The following is a 21,893-nucleotide window of genomic DNA, read 5'->3' on the forward strand; positions in this document are numbered from 1 at the left end:
ATTAAGGACCCAAGTAATTTCCCTAAAATGAAAGACATTAAATATATATTTATGTTTATGATTGACAATAAAAATTAGTTCGTATATTTAATTTTCCAAAAAAAAAAATTGATAGTACAAATTAAAAATAGCATACAAGTTTAGAGAGTAAATTTACAATTAACCCTTTCCAGTAAATAACTTACAATGCATTACTTATTAGTTTCTTTCGGGTCTTCCCCAAGTTTGCCGCTTTCACTCAAACTATGTGACGTATGTCTTCTTGGCTTCATGGGTTTGCTGTTCAAAACGTGTGCCGGGTCGTTTTCTTTCGGGTTTGGGTTTCACTTACCCGACTGTGACTTTTTCGGAATTTGATCTCAGCCGTCCAGATTGATTAAAATTTCCGCGCCAAACAAGCGCAAGGGAGATCGACGGTGTGATCATGTGGCAGGCAACAACGAATAAGGCAAATTGCCGTGGATAATGGATGAGCAAATGGGCTTATGGTACTCATCCCATTTTCTTGGCTTGATTGTTGAGATTGAAAGTAAGGCCAAGTAATAATTAGTTTGGTTTGATTGCTTAAATTTGTTTATTGATGCATAGATTGGTAGGTAAATTGGTTGGGTTCAGAGGTCCATTACTGATGGAATTTTAATGCCCACAAGGTGTTTGAAAAATTGCCTGAGTGAGTGTAATACAGGAAAGTCATATCAATCTCATTACTTGGAAATCCCTTACGGTCCCGGTGGAGCTGGGATTCTGGAGCTTGAGGTCCGGGTGTGATTTCCCTTTTCGTGTGGGTGTTAATAATGTTTGCTTCAACTTCTGTAAGAGCCGCTTCTCGCTCTTCTCCGAGTGCCATCAAAAGGTACTCTTTTTTCTTTCACCCCAGTTTGTGGTATAGTTTGTTAATCATCTATTGGACTCTCATTGATCGTTCTTCCTAGAAGTTGTGTGATTGTAATAAGTGCCTTGCCATTATGTTTACTTTGCTCTTGTCATTGTTGATATCCTATTTTGAAATTTTAAACTTTTGATTGTCTTAAGTACAGCCTCATGAAATTCTTCACCTTTTTCTGCCTTACACTTGCTCCTACAATATACTTTGAATTTTCCCTTGCATTTCAAACACCACTGATGACAAATCACGTCTATCTTTTATACAGGGGCTCTTTTGTCTGGTTCAGTTGTCTAGCACAAAATATTTTCAATCTCTCTTTGCCAACCATAGCACGTTTTAGACAGTCTCTTTATTGCAATATGTGTATGCAAAGGCAAAGATACAGTGTATTGACGTCTTTCTTAGAAGTTCCATATGTATCCTCCTCATTCGATTCTTCATTGGTGCGGAGATCAAATATTTTTGACTGTCAAAGTGTTCTTAGAAACTGTCCGCCTGCTAGATGCATGAGTAGTACATCAATTGAGCTGAAGACAAAAAATGATGTTGTGAGGTTTTCATTTGGTAAGCCACTTGATAAAACTGGTTCCTCAACCAAAGGGAAGAAGATGGCCAAACGAGCTGAAGTGTCCAAGAAGGCCAAACTGAATGAACTGCGATTTTACCGTCTGAAGGCCAAGAAGAAGATGAATTCTCCAAATCCAGAAGTTAGAATTAGATACAAACTTGAAAAGGTTGGACCGCTTTGTTATTTATGCATAATTTGATGCCACTATTTCAGGATTTGTTTTACGTTTTGGTGCTCCTGATCCTGTTATCGCTGTTTAATTGAGCTTTCTGGTTTTGTGTCTATCCTCTTAGGGCAGCATTTGTAGCAGGTTTCGTGAAAGTTTTGTTTCTTACAAAAGAATTTGAATTTTTACAAATTTCCCCAAGTTTATGAAAAAACGTTTTCTCAGTAACCTTGATTCTGATAACCACAGTTTATGGTTACGGCTATTATCTCTTTTAGGTTTTCTATTTTTCTCTGTTCATAAATTTCTGCATTTCCTGGGACATGACCATCTCAAATGATGTAGGACAGAAGCAGTAGGCTGCTGTCAGATTGGTGTAGCAGACCAAAACCACTCTAGGGGAATTTCCAGCAATAAGAAAACTGAAAAAAGAGATAATAAGCAATAGGATCGAAGTTGGAACGTCGATAATTGAGTCCTAAGACCCAAGAGGAACTCTGAATCTGATTTTCTGCATAAAAGCTGTTAACAAAGCCTCTTGAAAGAGTATTTATACTAGAGCTACAGCAGCCAGACCATCCTAGACCTTGATTATTTAAATAGGTACTTAATCCTAGCCCTACAAGATACTAAAAATCTCACATGACTATTTACAAAAAATAGGAGCAGAACTCTATTCTACCAACTGAAATAAAACATAAAAATAAAACAAGACAAATAATAGATAAAGAAAACAACTAAAACCCAAACTAGTTAGATGGCCCACTTAGCCTTGGAAAGCCTCTTAGATGCTCCTGCATTAGTAAAACCTCTAGAAGAAAATATTCTTATTTTCTGCATATGTTTAGTTTCCCAAGTACGTATGTTTACTTTATCTCTGTCAACTTGTGTATTCTTTAGGCAAAACGAAAGGAAGCATGGTTGATTGAGAAGTTGATGAAATTTGAGGTTGCCAAAGCCCCTGCTGATATACATGATCCTGAAATTTTAACTGAAGAAGAAAAACATTATCTTAAGAGAACTGGTGAGAAAAAGAAGAATTATGTCCCAGTAGGAAGGCGGGGAGTATTTGGAGGTGTGGTTCTAAATATGCATTTGCATTGGAAGAAGCATGAGACAGTAAAGGTGATTTGCAAGCCTTGTAAGCCAGGACAGGTTCAGGAATATGCTCAAGAGCTTGCTAGACTGAGTAAAGGCATTGTGATTGACATAAAACCCAATAATACTGTAATTTTCTACCGGGGAAAGAACTATGTTCAGCCGAAAGTAATGTCACCTGCGGATACACTATCTAAAAATAAGGTAATTTTCAGCTATCCTTAAATTTTTCATTTTTTAGAATATGGTAGTCAATGCATGAAAGTAAAGGGGTTTAGTCTGGAATTTTCTGGTCTTGTCCTGAAAATGAAATGTATTTACATGTTTTAATTTATCTGTGTTTGGGTTATAATTTTTATTTTTTATTTTTGTCAATGCCTGAAAGATGTGATGTGGTTGTTCACTTATTTGCATTGCAAGGATGCATAGTGCAGTGATGGGTACTAGCTATTGTTGCATTATAAGCTAGCACCCCCCCGTTGTGAGATGGCTTCTTCAAGTTAAGTTTAAGTTGCATCAGTAAATTTAATGGACAAATAGAATAGGTAATCAAACAGTCGCAAAAACTCAAATTAAGTTTCAATGGATATAGTAGATATTAATATTATAACTACATATAACACTAGTTGAGTAAAGAAGAGTGAATGTCATAGCTACATGAATTATTGTGGTGGTTCCCTTTCGAAGAGAATTCTTTGTGGCATCATCTGATTAGAAGAAAATATGTCCTTCAGGAGACTGGTTGGGATGAGAAGGTATTGGTCAAGGTTGGGAGGCTTTTCTGGTTGTTGTCAGTTTATAGTCGGTAGGGGGCTCAAGATTTCCCCATCTCTTTCAGGCTATCTAGGGGTCCAAATTTTAGGGTGTCTGATTTCTCTGAGGGTCATGCAGGTCAAGTGAATTGGAATTTCGTATAATAAGAGGAAATTGAGGAGCTTGCAGCACTATTAACAGTTGTGGAGAATTATCAGCTATCAACACTAGGCCAGATAGGAGGAAGTGGAAACTGGATTGATCCAGGGTTTTCTCTTGTAAGACTTTATTATTATTATTATTATTATTATTATTATTATTTATAATAAATTTTAACTTTCGGTGTGATAGGCAATACCTTCCTGTTCTCTGGCCTGTTAAAATGGTTTGGATGTCCAGTGTACCTACTAAGGTTCTTGTTTTGGCTTGGATCATCACTCATGAAATACTTTTGATTTGGTAGAAAGAGTAAGATCTAAGGTTTGTCTATCTCCTCACTGGTGCATCTTGTGCAAAAAAAGAGGTGGAATCTGGAATTCCCTTATTCGTACATTGCTCACATGCTTTGAGGCTGTAGTGGCAGTTAGTCAGGGAAGCAGGGGTTAAGTGAGTTATTCCTCAATCACCTTCAAACATTCTTTGTGAAAAATGTATTTTGGTGGCGGAAGGAAGGCTAGAATTTTGTGGAATTGTGATTGTATTAGCTGTCTTTTGGGTAACTTCGTTGGAGAGAAATAAAAGAATTCTTGAGAAAAAGTCAGGTTCTGGGCATCCTTATGGGATTCTTTTTCTTCAGCCTTTAGGGATTTCTTGTTTTCTGTAGTTTCTTAAGCTTTTTAATTAAATATTGTTTCTCATGAAAAAAAGAAGAAGTTATTTCTAACATGAATGAATAAAGAAGTGGAAATGTGGCTCTTAAGAGATGTTTGAAGACAGGGAGGAAGGTTGGAAGTAATATGGGAGCTTTTTGGTAAAGGGGCCAACAAGAAGGTATTACTCTTTGATACAGCACATCTTGCCTCTTTTGTGGTGTTTGTTCAGAATGGAACAGGAGAATGTTTGAAGACAGGGAGGAAGGTTTGAAGTAACATGGCATATTATTAGACTTTTAGCTTCTCTTTGGGTGTACTCGTCCAAACATTACGAAGGCATCCCTTTAGTGCAGTTTTTGTTGATTGAGAAGGACTATTGTACTGAGTGGAAGTTGCTGTTTCTAAGTTTTAAAATGTAGATTAGGTGCTTAATCTTTCTACTCTTGCAGGTCAACTTTCAATTTAGCCTTTATATTTTTTCGTCAAAAAGAAAACAAAAATCTACTCTCTTTTGGAAGGTCAGCTTGTGTTTAATATAACGAAAGTAAATTGACAGTTCTAGGTTACCTATCGTGTTTGCTGCACTTTTTTTTTGGTCGAAGAAAAAATTGATGGTGTACTTGACATATGATGAACCATCACCCCCAGAAGGTTGTGATTTTGAAAGTGTGTAGATTTTTTAAAATATATTTTCTATTTTTATGAAGGCCAATTGAAAATTTGGTTTAAAAAGGCATTGATTCACACACGAATGAAAAATAAATGTTACAGTTGCCTTTCTGTTTGAAAAACTGCAGGCCCTGGAAAAATATAAGTATGAGCAGTCCCTTGAACATACAAGTCAGTTCATTGAAAAACTGGGGAAAGAACTGGAAGAGTATCACAAGCACCTTGCTCGGTTTAAGAAAGTAAATGAGAATGCAACACAAGTCTTTGATCAACACATGAATGATAAGGTATTTTTCTTCTGACCCTTATGCCACCAGATCATTGGTCAACGTTGGATTTGATGCTTGGTCTTTAGTTTTATTTTTTCATTTTATAAAAGAAAATACAATACAAAGCGACCTTGAAAGCCAAAGGTTTGCTGGCGAGAGCATTATACTTTTTACTGCTTCCGAAGCTTGGGTGTGAGCGAGCGAACCCTTATACATAACCATACTTCCACCATACAACACCCCTCAGGCTTTTTCCTACACCATAATCCCCACTAATCAGTGACCAAATACCTAGACAAGATCTCTTTGAAGCTTCTCAAGACGCTTAAGTCACAAAAATTGTGATCTTAAACAAAGACGTAAACATGTATGTAGCCTGGGTATTCAGAAGTTTCACTTTCTCTCCTTTTGACAGCTTGCCAGTTAACCCTTCTTCCAAACCCCAAGTCTCCTCTGCAGTCGCACAAAATTTGGCTAGGGACAGTGATTGGCAAAAGCTCCAAAATCTGAGTATCTGAAGGGCTATCAAAACGACACACAAAATCTGATATTGTGCCTTGCATGTGTTCTTTGGTCTCTCTCTCTCTCTCTCTCTCTCTCTCTCTCTCTCTCTCTCCACCAAATAAGTATAGTGTTGGAAGACTAAATTGATATGATTTGTAAGTTGCAATACCAATTCAATTATTTCGAACCGTATGTGAGCACATTACTTCTAAGTCCTAACCTATGCTTCAAGTCTTTAAGATGCAAAGTTTGGATGTCTTTGAATTCTCCTTCTCAATAGTTGATACTTTCAGGAAGTGGCCTAGTTTAATAATAAAAAAGTCTCAAATGAGCCAACTAGTAATGCTGTTCCTTTGGAGGTTTTGATATGAATGGAACTAGAGGGTCCAATCTTTGGATCTTATAGTATAAGGGATGAACAAGACTGCTAAAGAAATTCTATCATTCCTTATCAGATGGTCCTCCCCCTGGTACATTTTGCACAAGCTTCAGAATTTTTCTCTTATGCCATTTTAATTAAACTTGGTAATTTTTTAATTTATAAACAATTACAATTCTAATTAATTTTAATTCAAATATTCAAGCCATTTCTTTATTTAATTCAAATCCCACCAAGCATAGTAGTAACCCAAAGTAATTTCCTCTTTGGCACTGCACTCTTCACCAAATTTATAAAATTGAAATTTCATGCTCTTTGAATGGTTGGGGCTCTGCTGCAATGCAACATTCGTGCAGTTGTAAAGCCAAGTTTTGCATTAGAGGGGTCCCTACATAAAATTTTAAAAAATAATTTGAATTGGACCATTCAAGTACTAACCGGTTATTAAATTATTACCACACTAACTACTCAGTTTGTTCCACTTTATTATATCATTTTATATTGATTAGTATCGTAATATATACCATCATAATTTTCTTGAATGTCATATTTTAAAATTATTGAATACTAATCTTATCATCTACACTATTAAAGACTATAAAGTTAATAATTTATATTCTAACACAGAGAAGAAACACAAAAAAAAAGTTCATATATTCCAACATTAAGGTACCCAACTCAAACATAAAAAGAGAACGAGAAAAAAATGTTGAGATGTAGGAGTTTTTATTTCAAATATTAGATACCAACCTACAAGATTTAAGGGAGAGAAATAGAAGATAAATTAAGAAGTTTTATGCTTAATTTGTAGAAAAAAGGAACATAATGTTGTAAATGCATGAGTTGCTAGATGACCACCATACCTCTTAGCATTCTCCCTTTCTAATTCTATATAACTTATGCACTAAATATCATAGTTATGAGTTTATAATTTATGAGTTGTTAATGTCTTCATATCATTGTAAGCCTATAAATAAGAGGTGTTACCAGTATGAGAGATGCAAGTTGATTGACACAAGTTCTATTGTCTTTCTCTACTTTCCAATTCTCTCCATAATTTTTTCTTGGTTATATAACACATTATCAGCACGAGCCTCTAACCACTTGAGGTTTTGTTTTTCTGTCTTAGAAATAGAATAGTTTCCTCTTGCATATTGCAAGTATAGAACTCTTGTTACATAGGCTTTGACAAATGGAAAGAAGTGCATCAATAAAAGGAAGCTGAACAACATGATTCCAAATTAGAGGTGTCAAACGGGATGGGCCGGCCCAACACGGCAAGAGCCCAGCCTGTTTAAATGAGACACGGCACGACACGAGCACGAATATTAATGGGCCGTGCTCGGCATGGCACAAAAACTTGGGCCGAGCCGGAATAAAAAAATGAGGTCCAATGGACCGGGCCGAGCTTGGCCTGAGTCCGCTTCAAGTACAGCACGAGCCCAAGCCCGCTTCAAGCACGACCCACTTAACATTTTTTTCTTTCTCAAAGGTCAGAATGTAATAATTTGACATCTAATGTCATTGTTTATATGGTTTTTTTTTTAATAATCATAAACATATATATGATGTCTTTCATTTTAGGGAGATTACTTGGGTCCTTAATTAATTAAACATATCAACTACAAATTAATTAAACAACATTGGACTTGATATCTAATCAATACATATGACATATATGCTTCTATTATAATCAAAGCAAGATATTTCTTCACATATAAAATAATAAGTTGTTTAAAGATGAAAAGTTGAAGTGGACTTTGTGGAGTTGGACACTTTTGCCCTCCGCCCTTTCATATTGTTTGGATGTTTGATTGATTAATGTTTTCAAATAGTTCATCATTTATTGCCTCTAATTTTTTATAATTTGAATTATCTAGTGGAAAAAAAAAATTCAAGTGAAAAAAAATTAAATTAAATGGGTTGGTTCTTGGGCCCGAGTATCGCATGAGCATGGGCACGACACAAGCCCGGCCTGGCCTGTTTCAATGTGGACATGGACATTGGGCCGGGCCGGGATAAATGATTTTACTAAATGGGCCGGCACGGCACGGCCCAATAAATTAAATGAGTCGGCCCAACACGACACGAAAAACGTTAAAAAGCACGAGTTTAAATGGAATGGGCCGGCCCGGTACGGTTCGTTTGACATCTCTATTCCAAACATATAAGTTATTTTATTTTTATTTTCATTTACATATCTAGTGCATATGAAATTTGATATTTTACAAAGAAATTAGCATTTTATTATAGATATTTATCTTGTATATCTACTTACAAGATTTCAACTGTATTTTATTATTTGTCATAAATTCTAGATTTTCGTTAAGAGTAAAGATCAATATCAACATGATATTTCATGTCACCAATCTTTATCAGGTAAAGTGAGATACTCAATAATTTCAATTTTTATATAACTAATGAAGGACAAGAAGTTCCTCAATTCTTATTCAATCATGTAAGGGCTAGAAGATCCTTAGATTTCAATCCATATAATATAAATATTTGTGGACTTGAAGTTCCCCAATTCTTAAAAGGCAAACGAAGATCTGAAGCTCTTTGATTTATTTTTCATTGGAACCAGAAGTTTCAAAATTTTATTTTATTGTAATATTTTAATTTTTGTTCTATTTTATTTTTACTTAGTTCTTTTCTTTAGTTTCATTTTTATTTTATGCAAAGACCCGATCCCTAAATTATATAATTAAATAAAGACCAGAAGTATCTTAGTTCTCAATCCATATAATATCTATAAAAGGACTTGGAGTTCTGCAATTCTCATAAAGCAAAACAAGACTTGGAGTTCTTTGATTTTTCTCTAACTTGGAACCAGAAGTTCCAACAATTTATTTTATTCCAGTATTTTAATTATTATTTTATTTTTGTTGTTATATTAAGCTATTTGTTTTCATTTCAATAATTTATATTTAAGGACCTGAAATTCCTCATATCAACTAAAGTTCAAATATCTTAGAATCTAAAGTTCTTATTATGTCTAATCCAAACTATAAGTTTCGGCCACATCATGTACATTAAAATAGGTAAATTCTAGAACTTGAAGTTCTAATTGTGTCAACCTCCAAATCGATATTTCAACAAGTGCATATATATTATGATTTTGGGCTGAAAAATATACATCATGTTAAGAACCTGAAGTTCCAACATTATTTAGATTTCATGTCTTCTATATCGGTTTATTTTATTACCTTGAACAACATCATATTACTACAAATTTGGACCTGCAGTTCAAAACCAGGTATTCTTTTTAATTTGATATAGTCACCTGAACCTGAAGTTTCACATATACGTTAATATATATCCAAAGTTCATAATTGTCTATTGAGATTAATATTAATATGAACCTATAGTGCATATCATGTCAAGAACCTACAGTTCTAGCATAACATATATAAAATGTTAATTAAACCTAAAGTTCATAATCAAACGTTTTTTCTTTTTTCTTTATCATGTTTTCCACAATGAAATCAAAAGATTGGAACTTTCAAGTTCATTGGTTCTTAGTTTTTATTATTCTTATATTTGATTAGAAAATGTAGTTCTATATCACACAATCTAATTGGAACATGAAGTTCTTCAATTATCATATCTATGCTATTGCTATCAAATTGAGCTTGAAAGACCTTTGATTCATCATTACATATTTTTCTTAAAATCAATACTTTGATGTGATCTTTTTGAATTTCAAGATCAAATTCAGTCTATAGCCAGAAATTCGGCTCCTGTAGGGGAGCCTCACTCTCTTACAAAGTAAATTCTTCATAATAGGATGCTTTTATAGTAACCTACTTATTTATATGACTCGCTAGAATCCGAAGTTCTATACTTTAAAACTTGTGGTTCGAAACTTTTTAAATTTTCAGTTTATAATAAAAATTTACAAATATCTTCATATTAGAACATGTAATTCTATAAATTAAATTTGTCTTAGAACCGTTCGATATATTCAACTTATCTTATAACCTTCTATTTTATGTTTTATATTTTATCATATTTTTAGAACTCGGTGTGATTATTATTGTAAGTTTTTTTTTTAATTAGTATTACTTTATTATCTTTGTAAATTATTTATTTATATCTTATTTGGACTAGAAGTTTCATGTTAAGCAATTAGTTGAAATTAGAAGTTTCATTATACATATTTGAAATACAAAATTTAATTTGAGATTATAAAAAACTGAACTATTTGCAATGACATACTTAATTCAAAACCTGAAGTTTTAATAAACTTGGGGAAAAAAAAAATTTAAAATTAAAAGTCTTTATTATGCATCCACAAATTTCATATGATTGAATCTATTATTTCTTGAAGAAATATAAACATACATAATTTACTAAAGCGAATGTAAGCTTGATATCATTTTCGGAAACAAATGTCACTTACACATTATCCCGGAAGTAAAATATTTTTGAAGTTAAATAGTATAAAGGGAGGGTCTTGTATGACAAAGCCTCTAAGAATTATGATATTTATTGTTAGTGAAACAACACAAACAACTATTTGAGTTGAAAATTATTTTTGAGTTTAATTACCACTCATTTTGGTAAATATCATATTAGGTTCTGCAAACCTGACCAAAAGCTATTAACATTTCAAATTATATTCTTACAATGTTTGATATTTCTTAGTCCAAAAGAAATTGACATAGCTTTATACATACACACAATGGAGTTAATGTTAAAATTATGAATAAACATGACTGATACTTATGGCCTCGTGCCACAAACATGTTAATCATAATTTGCTTCGTATGAACTCATTTTCTGATAAGAACAAGATGTTCTTTGATCTGTAATAATTTATGACGTGAAAATTTTATTTTTTTGATTGAATAGTTTTGAAGACCATGGTATTTATGTTACACTATATATGGAGCGAATCTGAAGATTTTGTTTACGTTATCATCTTTATATTATTTATTTTTGGTCCTTGAAGGACAACATTACCACTCCAATCAAATAGCATTATTTTGGTGAGCCCAATTTCCCATCGTTAGGGGAGAAAAGGTTGTTCCTGAAGAACGACGTGAATTGCTATGAAATGCATTCTAATGTTTCATCAAAATTTTGTACCACCTAATGTAAAAGTAAGGTATAAAAGAAATTGCAATCTTAGATTGCAAGTCAAATGCAAGAAGCATTTAAAAACACAGCTAAAGTGACAAATCACACCAAAATATTGATGTCCTAATTAGGCAATCTAAAGTGGTGGCAAATGATTTATCTAGTTGTGTGCCTAAGTAGTCCACAATTGGCTCCGTTGAAGTTTAGATTATATTAAAAAATCTAAGCAACCCAAATAATATAATTCTGTATGAAATATCCACATTTCCTATATATTTAATCTCGGACGAGATACAGTCTTATAAGAAGATATAAGTCCATTTGAAAACAATGAAAGCACTTGAAGAAGCACGGGTACCTAGTGACTATGAAAATGTCTATATCTTATGTATGCATAAAGAGAAATGTGGGTTTTTATAAATTGATGATCATCAATGATACTGTTTATATATAGTACACACCAAAGTTATCAAGGGTTATGATGATATTGATCCGCGTTTTATTATGATTGTCGACAATGTAAAGAAAGATTGGCCAAACTGGAAGAGGTAGTCCAGTAAAATTGAATATTTTTGGAACAACGTGGAAGAACAGACCTAGAGTTCGAACACCAAAAGATATGAAATTGTACAAGTTACAAATCGGTGTTTGTGATGAAGTGAAATAAAATCACTTGATATGGCAAATTGTATCCATGTAAAGACATGGAATATTTATGATATTCTCCTAGTATATTATATAGATGCAACCATGGTTCTTCTTACGAAGCATGTCACTGCATATTTATGCAGGCTTGCAAGTTGCATTTATATGAAAATATAAAAAGATTATGAAGTTAAGCATATTACCATAAGCGATCTTTTGAAGAATACATAGGAATAAATTATGAGAGATGTAAAATGTAATACATTATATAAATCATTGAAAGAAAATCTCTAAGAAGTTAAGGAGCCTGAAGCTCAATGCCTATACTTAATTTTCATGAAATAAAAATGATCTGATTGCCTTAAGTGAGTGTATTGATTGAGTTATGAATTCGAATTCAAGTTCAATATCGTTGCAACTTATTTAAATTTTTTAAGAACTTGTCAGAATCTTTAGGTCTCTTGAAGAGCCTATAACATGCTAGCATAGTATACAAAAATTTATATGAATAGCTTATTACATTATGCAATTTTATATTCTTGTCCTCGTAACGGTAACGTATGAGTTTGCTTATATTATTATTTTGATGATATTATAGAATATGATGTTATTTTAAGAATTGTTAATGTGAAAGAATTTTTGAAAATAGTCTAGATATTTTTGGTATTACTTTAACCTCAAATGGGATTCAAAGGCATGAGACACATACATCCTCCAATGATGATATTGAAGAAATTTTTATACAAAGCATTACCAAAGCTCTTTCTGCAAGAGGAAAATGAGATATTAATATCATTTGTGTTGTATCTACAAATAATTCAAGTTTGTTGTCATCAGGGGAAGGATTCAACAATTTTCTACATATAGGACATATGCGCGCTATACTCTTTTCTCTTCAACTAGGTTTTTGTCCCACCGGGATTTTCCTATCAAGGTTTTAAAGAGGCTGCATAAGGGCATCCAACACCATATCAATGATCCAGAAGAATGTTGCACTCTTTTTCCCTTTGCTTAGGTTTTGTCCTATTAGGTTTTCCGAGCAAGGTTTTTAATGAGGCAACTATGTCGGACATCCAAGAGGGAGTGTTGTAAATGCATGAGTTGGTGGATGACCACCATACCTCTTAGCATTCACCCTTTTTAATTCTAATTCTATATAACCTATGCACTAAATATTATAGTTATGAGCTTGTAATTTATGAGTTGTTAATGTCTTCATATAATTGTAAGCCTATAAATAATTGATCTTATCAGGATGAGAGATGCAAGTTGATTGACACAAATTCTATTGCCTTTCTCTACAATTTTCCCTTAGTTATATAACACATAATATATTATCTATTTTACAGTAAAAATTGTCACACCCCAAATTCAAGAACAATATTATACTGAAATATTGCATGCGAATCTGCGACGCGAGTTGAGGCAATAAATTTTCCCATTTTAAAATTAAATAAACATCATATGGATTTATTGATGCAAATTTTAATTCATAAATATAAGCTTGTTTTACACGTATGCTTAACGTCATCTGAGTAAAAAAAAAAGTTCAATTGCTTTCAAAAAATGTGGAAACAAACTATTTAATCAACCTTTAAATAAATATCTTCCCATCCCCATGAATGTACTCGTTACCTGAAACAACAAATTTGTATAATATCATGAGTCAAAGTGACCCAGTAACATAATGATTAAAACCAAGGCAATTATCGTAATATCATATGTTTGGGTCTAAATATGGGTTCAAGTTATTGATTGCCTGTGTGATTATTGTAATCGAGCCTTTTGATTTTTATCAATGATATTTCTAATGTTTGACAAAAAATATATATATGTTAGGCGTCAAATTTTCACAATAAAAATAAATGATGAATTGTCGTGCCAAAAAAAAAAAAGGAGCACGCTAGAAAAAAAGAAGAAGAAAAAAACGGAGCATTGAAGTTGATTTGCAATCAAGGAAAATGGATTGCAAAGAAATAAATAATCTCAAGGGTTTTCCTATAAATGTTAGTTTTTATAAATTATTTCAAATATAGTCAAAACTCACTTGAACATACCCAAATGCCTTTAAAATTAAAAATAAAAGGGTTAAATACTTTTTTGGTTATTGGATTTTACATGAAAATTCAATTTGGTCACTAAGTAAAAAATTTAGTGAAATCGGTCACCGTGTTCTCCAAAGTTTACAATATATAGACATTTTGTTATCTTTAGTTAAGTGCGGTTTTTATTTTTATTTTTGCAGGTTACACCTTCAGTCTTCTTCCTCTAACTCAACAAGTTAGGGTATACTGTGATAAGTGCTTTATTTCTTATATTTTTATTCCCTTTATATTTGGTTTTTGTAGGGAAAGTTGATTAAAAAGAGCCTTATCACTACAACAAAAATTGGAATAGACGACGGGAATCCACCGCCGTCTAGAAGATTTTTAAACCGTCGTGAAATCGACCGCCATCTTTTGATACATAAAACAACGATGGCAAAAAATGCCATCGTTAAGACATACAACGTCATACCAAAATAAAAACCAACGTCTAATTACTATGCAAACATCGAAAAAGGAAAACTTTGACAACCTTAGACGATGGTTTTAGGAAAATACGGACGTCTAACGCGTGTTACATGTCAAGAACTACATACATGCCAACGTAAAAAAAGTTACCCACGTCTCTATTTGAAAAAATATCGTCATGTAAAACGTCAAAACCGTCGTGGTTAATATATACTACGTTTACAAAATAAAAAAACTAACGTCTAAAATCTATAACAAAAAAGTAAATAATAATTAAAAAAACCGACAATCTTAGACGGCTGAATAATTTAACATGGCATAAAAAATAAAAAAAACTGACGTCTAACATATTCCATGTCGCCACCTTGGAAAACATCATCTTGTTAAAGGTATTCCACGACTGTTTCTTACGAGAACCAACGTTTAAATGATGAAAAAAAGTCACTTGGACAACGTTAGACGATGCTTGTTTTAAAACACTAACGTCTGAATAATTTAACATGGCACAATTTTATTACACCTCGACGTAACAAACCCTAACCACTACCCAAGTGTTTACCCACAATCGTTAAAAATGATGTTGACGGCGTAAATAGGAAATAAAACGCCGTTGATTAGAGTTTGAACAACGGTTAATGTAAATTAAAGGTTGTAGTTAATCTTTTTACAACCTCCCTAGAATACAATTTTTCGACATTGTTATTTCACTCACCACGTTGGTTTTTGTATAGGACTGGACGTGGTTTCCCTTTTAAAAGTCGCTTTTATAACCCTCATTGATGTGTGTATTCTCTGAGACGTCAAATATTTTAGCCTAACCGACATGCAGAAGAGCTATCACAACAGTTAATGGAACTGAGTTGCCTTTATTGCCCTCTTTAGACGACGGTAATTATTTATCGGTGGAAGTAGTGTTTTTCAAAAATTTGTCAGTTGGAGAACTGTTTCGTCGTGTTATTCTTAAATCTATGATGTGCATTATTTTCATGATCGTCGTTGTTAATATCTATTAGCCACGTGTAATTTAATTTTAATTAACCGACGTGTTTTCTTTTTCAAATGGTAGTTTTTATTTCTTTACGGTCTTTTGCATAGTCATTCAACGTCGTTTGTAAACAAATGACGTTGGTTATGTTTTAAACGTCTGTTTTTGAGATTTGTTAACTAGACCGTCATATTTTATACCTTTAACCCAGTATTTTAATTTTGAATTTGTCGTGCCCAAAGCCTGCATAATGAAAATTTGATGAGAATAATGTCAAACATTGAAATTTATTGCAAAATTAATGTCATACAGAGCTATTAATTAATGTCATACAATTAACTGCACAACTAATGTCATACATTACAACAATCAATCAATCCATATATTTTCACACCCATCTCTAATATTTTCACTCCCAAACTCACCAACTAGGTCATCAAATATGTCAACATTTGGTATCCTTCTAGTAAATGGCTCACACTCAATTCTAATATCACCTAGCACATCATCACCAATAACATCATTATATTCTCTATGAGGCATTAATAACACTACCGACCAACCATGATGCATTGGGTCGTTAACAAAAAATACTTGTTTGACTTGAGAAGCCATAACAAATTGGTTATTCCTATGTCCAATTTTACTCGTATCTACAAGGGTAAATCCAAGTTCGTTGACTACAAGGTCTGAAGTGTTATCTATCCAATCACACCTAAAGACTGGGATTCTAAAATTTTGGTAGTCATGGTCCCAAATTTCTTGAATGACACCATAAGAACCCATATTGGAGACAATAGGGTTTTTATCCTTGGCACTAGCAACTTGCATAGTATTTGCAAGTAAATAAACTTCACTATTTTGGAAAGTTCGCACATCATCTTGTGCCTTGATGTTAAATTTAACACCATTAATAAGACAGCTCCTATATGATGGCACTGCCATGCTTGGACTAGCTGCTAGCCACCTCAAATTTTCTGGTACTCCATTATTGTCTTCCCCATTAAGTTCACTTTGAACCTCCACATTAATCATATATCTTAATTCAATCTAACATAGAAAGAAGAAAATTAAAAGTTCAATATGCTATTCAATAACATATAACTTAAAGCGTAGCTATTAAATGAAAGTGCTATTGTGCTTATCGTGCAGCCACTTTGTTCTCTTTCTAAATTTTGGATAAGTGGTCTTGATGTGGATCATATTTTCTCTACATTGATACGAAAAAAATAAAGCATTACGGTCCCTTGTATATAAGATAAACATAAGGAATAATTTTAAATGGCTACTTAAAGAACAAAACTCATATTAGGTATAAGGTAGGACTCCCTCCGTATTCTCCAAGACATATAGATGTGTATGGTTCAACAGGTCCCGATCAACTAAGCTCACTGTGCAACCTGATAATGGCTTTGAAACTCCCATCTTCTGGCTTGATGGCACTCCAACTGTACTAACATCAAATAAATGCTATGTGCAAAACTCTACAACTTCTTCAGTTATATACCGCTCAGCAATGTAACCTTCAGGACGAGTACGGTTGTAAACATACCCCTTTAGCACTTTCATATATCTTTCAAACGGATACATCCATCTAAAACAAACTGGCCCACATAGACGAATTTCTCTGACAAGATGTATTATTAGATGAACCATGATATCAAAGAATGAAGGGGGAAAGTATTTCTCGAGCAACGTCTTCCAACTTATCTAGCTTGGAAACATCTATTGTCTTTGCACATATAGCATTGAAGAAGAAGCACAATCGAGCTATTGCATACCTTGCAGGCTTCTCCAAAATAGAATGAATTGCCGCAGGGGGCAATTGTTGCATCAAGATATGACAATCATGACAATCATGAGATTTAAGGCCAAGAAGTCTTGAATCTTTTAAAGATACAAGATTTTTTATATTTGAAGAATAACCTTTAGGGACCTTCATACCATAGAAAAGAATTGCAAACCGCTCTCTTCTCTACTCTTGACAAATTCTAAGGCCCTGGAGGCAAGCGAGTACATCTTTCTCCATACTCAGGTTGCAAATCAATTTTGACCCCAATGTTCAATAAATCTAACCGAGTAGCAATCTCATCTTTATTTTTTCCAGGATCTCCAGCAATGTACCAATGATACTATCGCAAACATTCTTCTCAATGTGCATAACATCTAGGACATGCCTCACAGGAAGGTATTTCCAATACTTGATATCAAAGAATTTTGATTTCTTCTTCCAACAAACTCTGTCACCATCATTCTCACCAACATTTTCCCCATTTTTCGAGCCCCATTTGTAATTAATACATTCAACAATCAGCAACAATTCTTCTCTGGTTAATGGCTCGAGAGGAGTGCCATATTCAAGTTTCCCACTAAAAGATGCACACTGCCTCCGATATGGATGATATGTTGGTAACCATTTTCTAGCCTGATGTAACAAAATTTGTGGCCATTTTTCAACCTGTGACTAGGTGTATCATCGCTGCATATTGGACAAGCTTAATATCCTTTAACGACACAACCAGATAAGTTCTTATAGGCAGAAAAATCATTGATTGTCCACAGTAATACTCCTCTGAGTATAAAGTATTCTCCTATGTGTGCATCATACACTCTTCTAATTCCATCCCACAAATATTTTAAATCATCAATTAAAGGCTCTAAGTAGACGTCTATATCATTTCCGGGTTGTTTAGGACTGGAAGTCAATAAGGTCAACATCATGAACTTTCGTTTCATGCATAGCCATGGTGGGAGATTATGTGTAACTAACATAACTGGCCAACAACTGTATTTGCTACTTAAAGAACTGTGGGGATTGAATCCATCATATGAGTAAGCCAATCTCAAGTTTCTCAGCTTTGTACCAAACTCGGGCCATTTATCATCAACAAGTTTCCAAGACGAGGAATCTGCAGGATGAGACACATGACCGTCAATTGATTTTCTATCAGCATGCCAAGTCAAACTCTTAGTTATCTTATGTGATTGAAACATCCTTATAAACCTAGGTATTGGTGGAAAATACCACACCACCTTTGCTAGCACACCCACTTTCAAGATTGAATATTTGCCTTCCTTCCACCTTGACATACCACAAGTAGGATAATTAGTTGAATCTTCATAATCCTTCCTATAAAAGATGCAATCATTGGGGCTTGCGTGGATTTGCTCATAACTCATACCTAAAGAAAGAGAGTTTTTTTTGCCTTGTACATAGAGGAAGGTATTTTATTTCCTTGTGGAAGCAAATCTCCTTGAACTATCAATAATTCTGTAAAACATACATCACTCATCCCATGTTTTGCTTTCAAATTATATAACTTCACTAAAGTCGACAACTTTGTGTACTTACTGCAACCAGGGTACAAGAGAGTCACCGCTCCTCCTTTCACATCCACTGGTCGTCACCATCACAATCGATCTTCTTGTCGTCGGCACCTTTGTCTCGTTCCTCTTGTTGTTGGCACCTCTATTTGGTGGTAAGTTCACCTGTGTAGAATGAAATTGGGGCATTGGGGTTTCAGTTCTTCATGATTTCTCTCTCTTAATTTCTCTTTTTATGGATTTCTCCATTTGGATTTCTCATCTCATCTCATCTCATGCATGTTGTAGCTTTTCCTTTGATCATTTGCTAGCTAGGTAAGCTGGCTGAATATAATGTTTTTAACTATATTGAAAGAATACAACATTGAAGTGGTGAGTATGTGATTACAGACTCAAATTCCGGATCTATACTTACTAGGAAAACTAGACTTAGCATTTGTCTAGGAATAGAAAGGGGTTCGGAGTAAGTTACCCCAACAATTTGATCATTCTTCTCCTTTTAATTTCTCAATTATCCTTATCAACTTATCTATATCTACACCGCAGCTTTTTAAGATGAACACTGCATCTCTATCTATGCATTTTTAAAATTTTCATTTATTTGCTTGGTAGGATCCATGGCTATGAATTAAAAAATATATTGGGTGGTTTGTCATATTAGAATCGTTCACTTCTTTTTTATATTCCATTGCTTGTTGATTACCCTATGAGATTTTGTGTGCATAACCTTGCATATATATATATATATATATTTTTTTTTTTCTAATTCCACCAAATATTAGAATCCTTCATCTCTAATGTGAAAACTATATTACTTTTCACCGACATGGCAATGGTTACTAAGAAGAAGAAGAAAATGGACCCTGCAACATTTTCGGAGGGTTAGTGCCGCTGGACCGATAGGTGTTGAAGTGCATGCATCGTTTCCCAATGTTGAAGGGTCGTTGGTAGCCTTCTTTTCTTTTGAAATTCTAACCACCTTGGGTATCGTTGGTTGGAGTGTACTGGTTGGGCTTGGGGTAAGCTTTTCCCGAAGAGAATGGTATAAGGGGTCGGGAGGTGCTGAAGCATGTGACGGGTCGCCAAAGGTGGTCGGTGACTGGCCCACAGAGTTATGTTTTGAGTTGAAGTATTCGACCAGTTCCCATTTTCCAACACGATTTGGCTCATCTCCAGCAATGTGTACTTTACAAACTTTCCACTCAATCCCGAGAAACCATCGAACCTTTGATCCATATCAGCACACAACTCAAATCACTTAAAAAGAATGAAGTTCAAATTTCGCTAGAGAAATATAATGCTTTTAACAAAGCATTACATGAAATTATAAGATGTAGCCAGATTCCTATCCATCACTGAACGATGCGAGGCATCTTTGATATCTCTACTTCCAATTCTTTTCAGAGAAAAAGAGAGAAAGTTTCCCAGTTTCTCTAAAGAAGAATGAAGGCTCTGAAAGCAGCTAGCTGTCCGACTCAATCACGAATGAGTTGAAGAATGTGAAAACACATATGGCAGAATATCCAAAATTTCCTATCACTTTCGATAGAGATTTGTGGAATATCTAAAAATTTGTGATTGAGGACAAGCCTAACTCCTTCATATATAATATGAAAACTATATTGTTTTTCCCCGACATAGCAGTGGTACGAAGAAGAAGAAGAAAATGGACCTTTTAACATTTTCGAAAGGTTAGTGCCGTCGGACCGATAGGTGTTAAAGTGCCTGCTTCGTTTCTCAATGTTGAAGAGTCGTTGGTAGCCTTCCTTTTTTTTGAAATTCTAACCACCATGGATTTCGTTGGTTTGAGTGTAATAGTTGGGCCTGGGATAAGCTTTTACCCAAAGAAAATGGTATAAGAGGTCGGGAGGTGCCGAAGCTTGTGATGGGTTGCCAAAGATGATCTGTGACTGGCCCACAGAGCTACGTTTGGAGTTACAGTATTCAACCAGTTCCCATTTTCCAAAGGCTTATCTCTAGCAACGTGTTCTTTACTCACTTTTCACTCAATTCCAAGAAATCATCGAATCTCTGATCCATATCAGCACACAACACAAATCACTTCAAAAGAATGAAGTTCAAATTTGGCTAAAGAAATGTAATGCTTTTAACAAAGCATTACGTGAAATAATAAGACAGAGTCAGATTCCTATCTTCCACTTGAACGATGCGAGGCATCTTCGATGTCTCCACTTCCTATTCTTCCTGGACAAGAAAAGAGAGAGTCCCTCAGTTTCTCTAAACTCCAAAAGTAGCGAGCCATCTGACTCAATCTCAAACGAGTTGAAGAATGTGAAAACATATATGGCAAAGTATCCATATTTTCCTATCACTTTCGAAAGAGATTTGTGTAATATCCGAAAATTTATGATTGAGGACAAGCCTAACTCCTTCATCTCTAATGTGAAAAACTATATTGTTTTTCACCAAAATAGCAGTGGTTACGAAGAAGAAGAAAATGTACCCTTCAACATTTTCGGAGGGTTAGTGTCGTCGGATTGATAGGTGTTGAAGTCCTGCTTCGTTTTCCAATGTTGTAGGGTCGCTGGTAGCCTTCCTTTTTTTGAAATTCTAACTACCCTAGGTATTGTTGGTAGGAGTGTAATGGTTGGGGGAAGAAAAGGGTATAAAGGGTTGAGAGGTGCCAAAGCCTGTGACTAGTTGCCGAAGGTGGTCTGTGACTGGCTCACAGAGCTACGTTTGGAGTTGAAGTATTCGACCAGTTCTCATTTTCCAAAAAGATATGGCTTATCTCTAGCAACTTATTATTTACCCACTTTCTACTCAATTCCGAGAAACCATCGAACCTCTAATCCATATCAGCATAGAACACAAATCACTCCAAAATAATGAAGTTCAAATTTGACTAGAGAAATATAATGCTTTTAACAAAGCATTACATGAAATTATAAGACACAGTCAGATTCCTATCCTCCACTCAATATCTCTACTTCCTATTCTTCCTGGAGAAAAAGAGAGAAAGTCCCCCAGTTTCTCTAAAGAAGAATGAAGGCTTCAAAAGCAGCGAGCCATCCGACTCAATCGCAAATGAGTTGAAGAACGTGAAAACATATATGGTAGAGTATTCATATTTTCCTATCACTTTCTATAGAGATCTATGGAATATCCGAAAAGTTGCGATTGAGGACAAGCCTAACTCCTTCATCTTTAATGTGAAAACTATATTGAGTGTCACCGGTTCGATAGGTGTTGAAATGCCTACTTCGTTTCCCAATGTTG

At 34.2% G+C, this 21,893-nt stretch overlaps 1 protein-coding gene across 4 annotated transcripts; it reads left to right on the top strand.

Moving 5' to 3' along the window:
- On the top strand, window positions 275–6,064 carry LOC18770562 (uncharacterized CRM domain-containing protein At3g25440, chloroplastic). 4 transcript variants are annotated; one of them, XR_002272401.1, is made up of 5 exons: window positions 275–853; window positions 1,152–1,620; window positions 2,521–2,922; window positions 3,610–3,749; window positions 5,081–5,162. XR_002272401.1 is itself a non-coding variant. In XM_020567606.1 (5 exons), exons 2-5 carry the CDS (start codon window positions 795–797, stop codon window positions 5,252–5,254), a joined length of 1,104 nt encoding a protein of 367 aa, XP_020423195.1. In that variant the 5' UTR covers window positions 276–529; window positions 651–794; the 3' UTR covers window positions 5,255–6,064. The 4 variants fall into 4 exon arrangements, 3 of the variants coding, with proteins under 3 accessions (XP_020423195.1, XP_020423196.1, XP_020423197.1); XM_020567606.1 differs by lacking the exon at window positions 3,610–3,749 and having other exon boundaries at window positions 276–529; window positions 651–853; window positions 5,081–6,064; XM_020567607.1 differs by lacking the exon at window positions 3,610–3,749 and having other exon boundaries at window positions 276–488; window positions 589–853; window positions 5,081–6,064.

The sequence above is a fragment of the Prunus persica genome, chromosome G7, assembly GCF_000346465.2.
Source record: "Prunus persica cultivar Lovell chromosome G7, Prunus_persica_NCBIv2, whole genome shotgun sequence".
In the NCBI taxonomy this organism is placed as follows: Eukaryota; Viridiplantae; Streptophyta; class Magnoliopsida; order Rosales; family Rosaceae; genus Prunus; species Prunus persica.

What these genes read in the sequence shown, in the direction of transcription:
- LOC18770562 (XM_020567606.1), top strand. Translation starts at nt 795, where the DNA reads ATGTTTGCTTCAACTTCTGTAAGAGCCGCTTCTCGCTCTTCTCCGAGT. An exon ending in TCTCCGAGTGCCATCAAAAG is followed by an intron (nt 854 to 1,151) that starts GTACTCTTTTTT and finishes TCTTTTATACAG; the next exon opens with GGGCTCTTTTGTCTGGTTCA. An exon ending in TTAGATACAAACTTGAAAAG is followed by an intron (nt 1,621 to 2,520) that starts GTTGGACCGCTT and finishes TGTATTCTTTAG; the next exon opens with GCAAAACGAAAGGAAGCATG.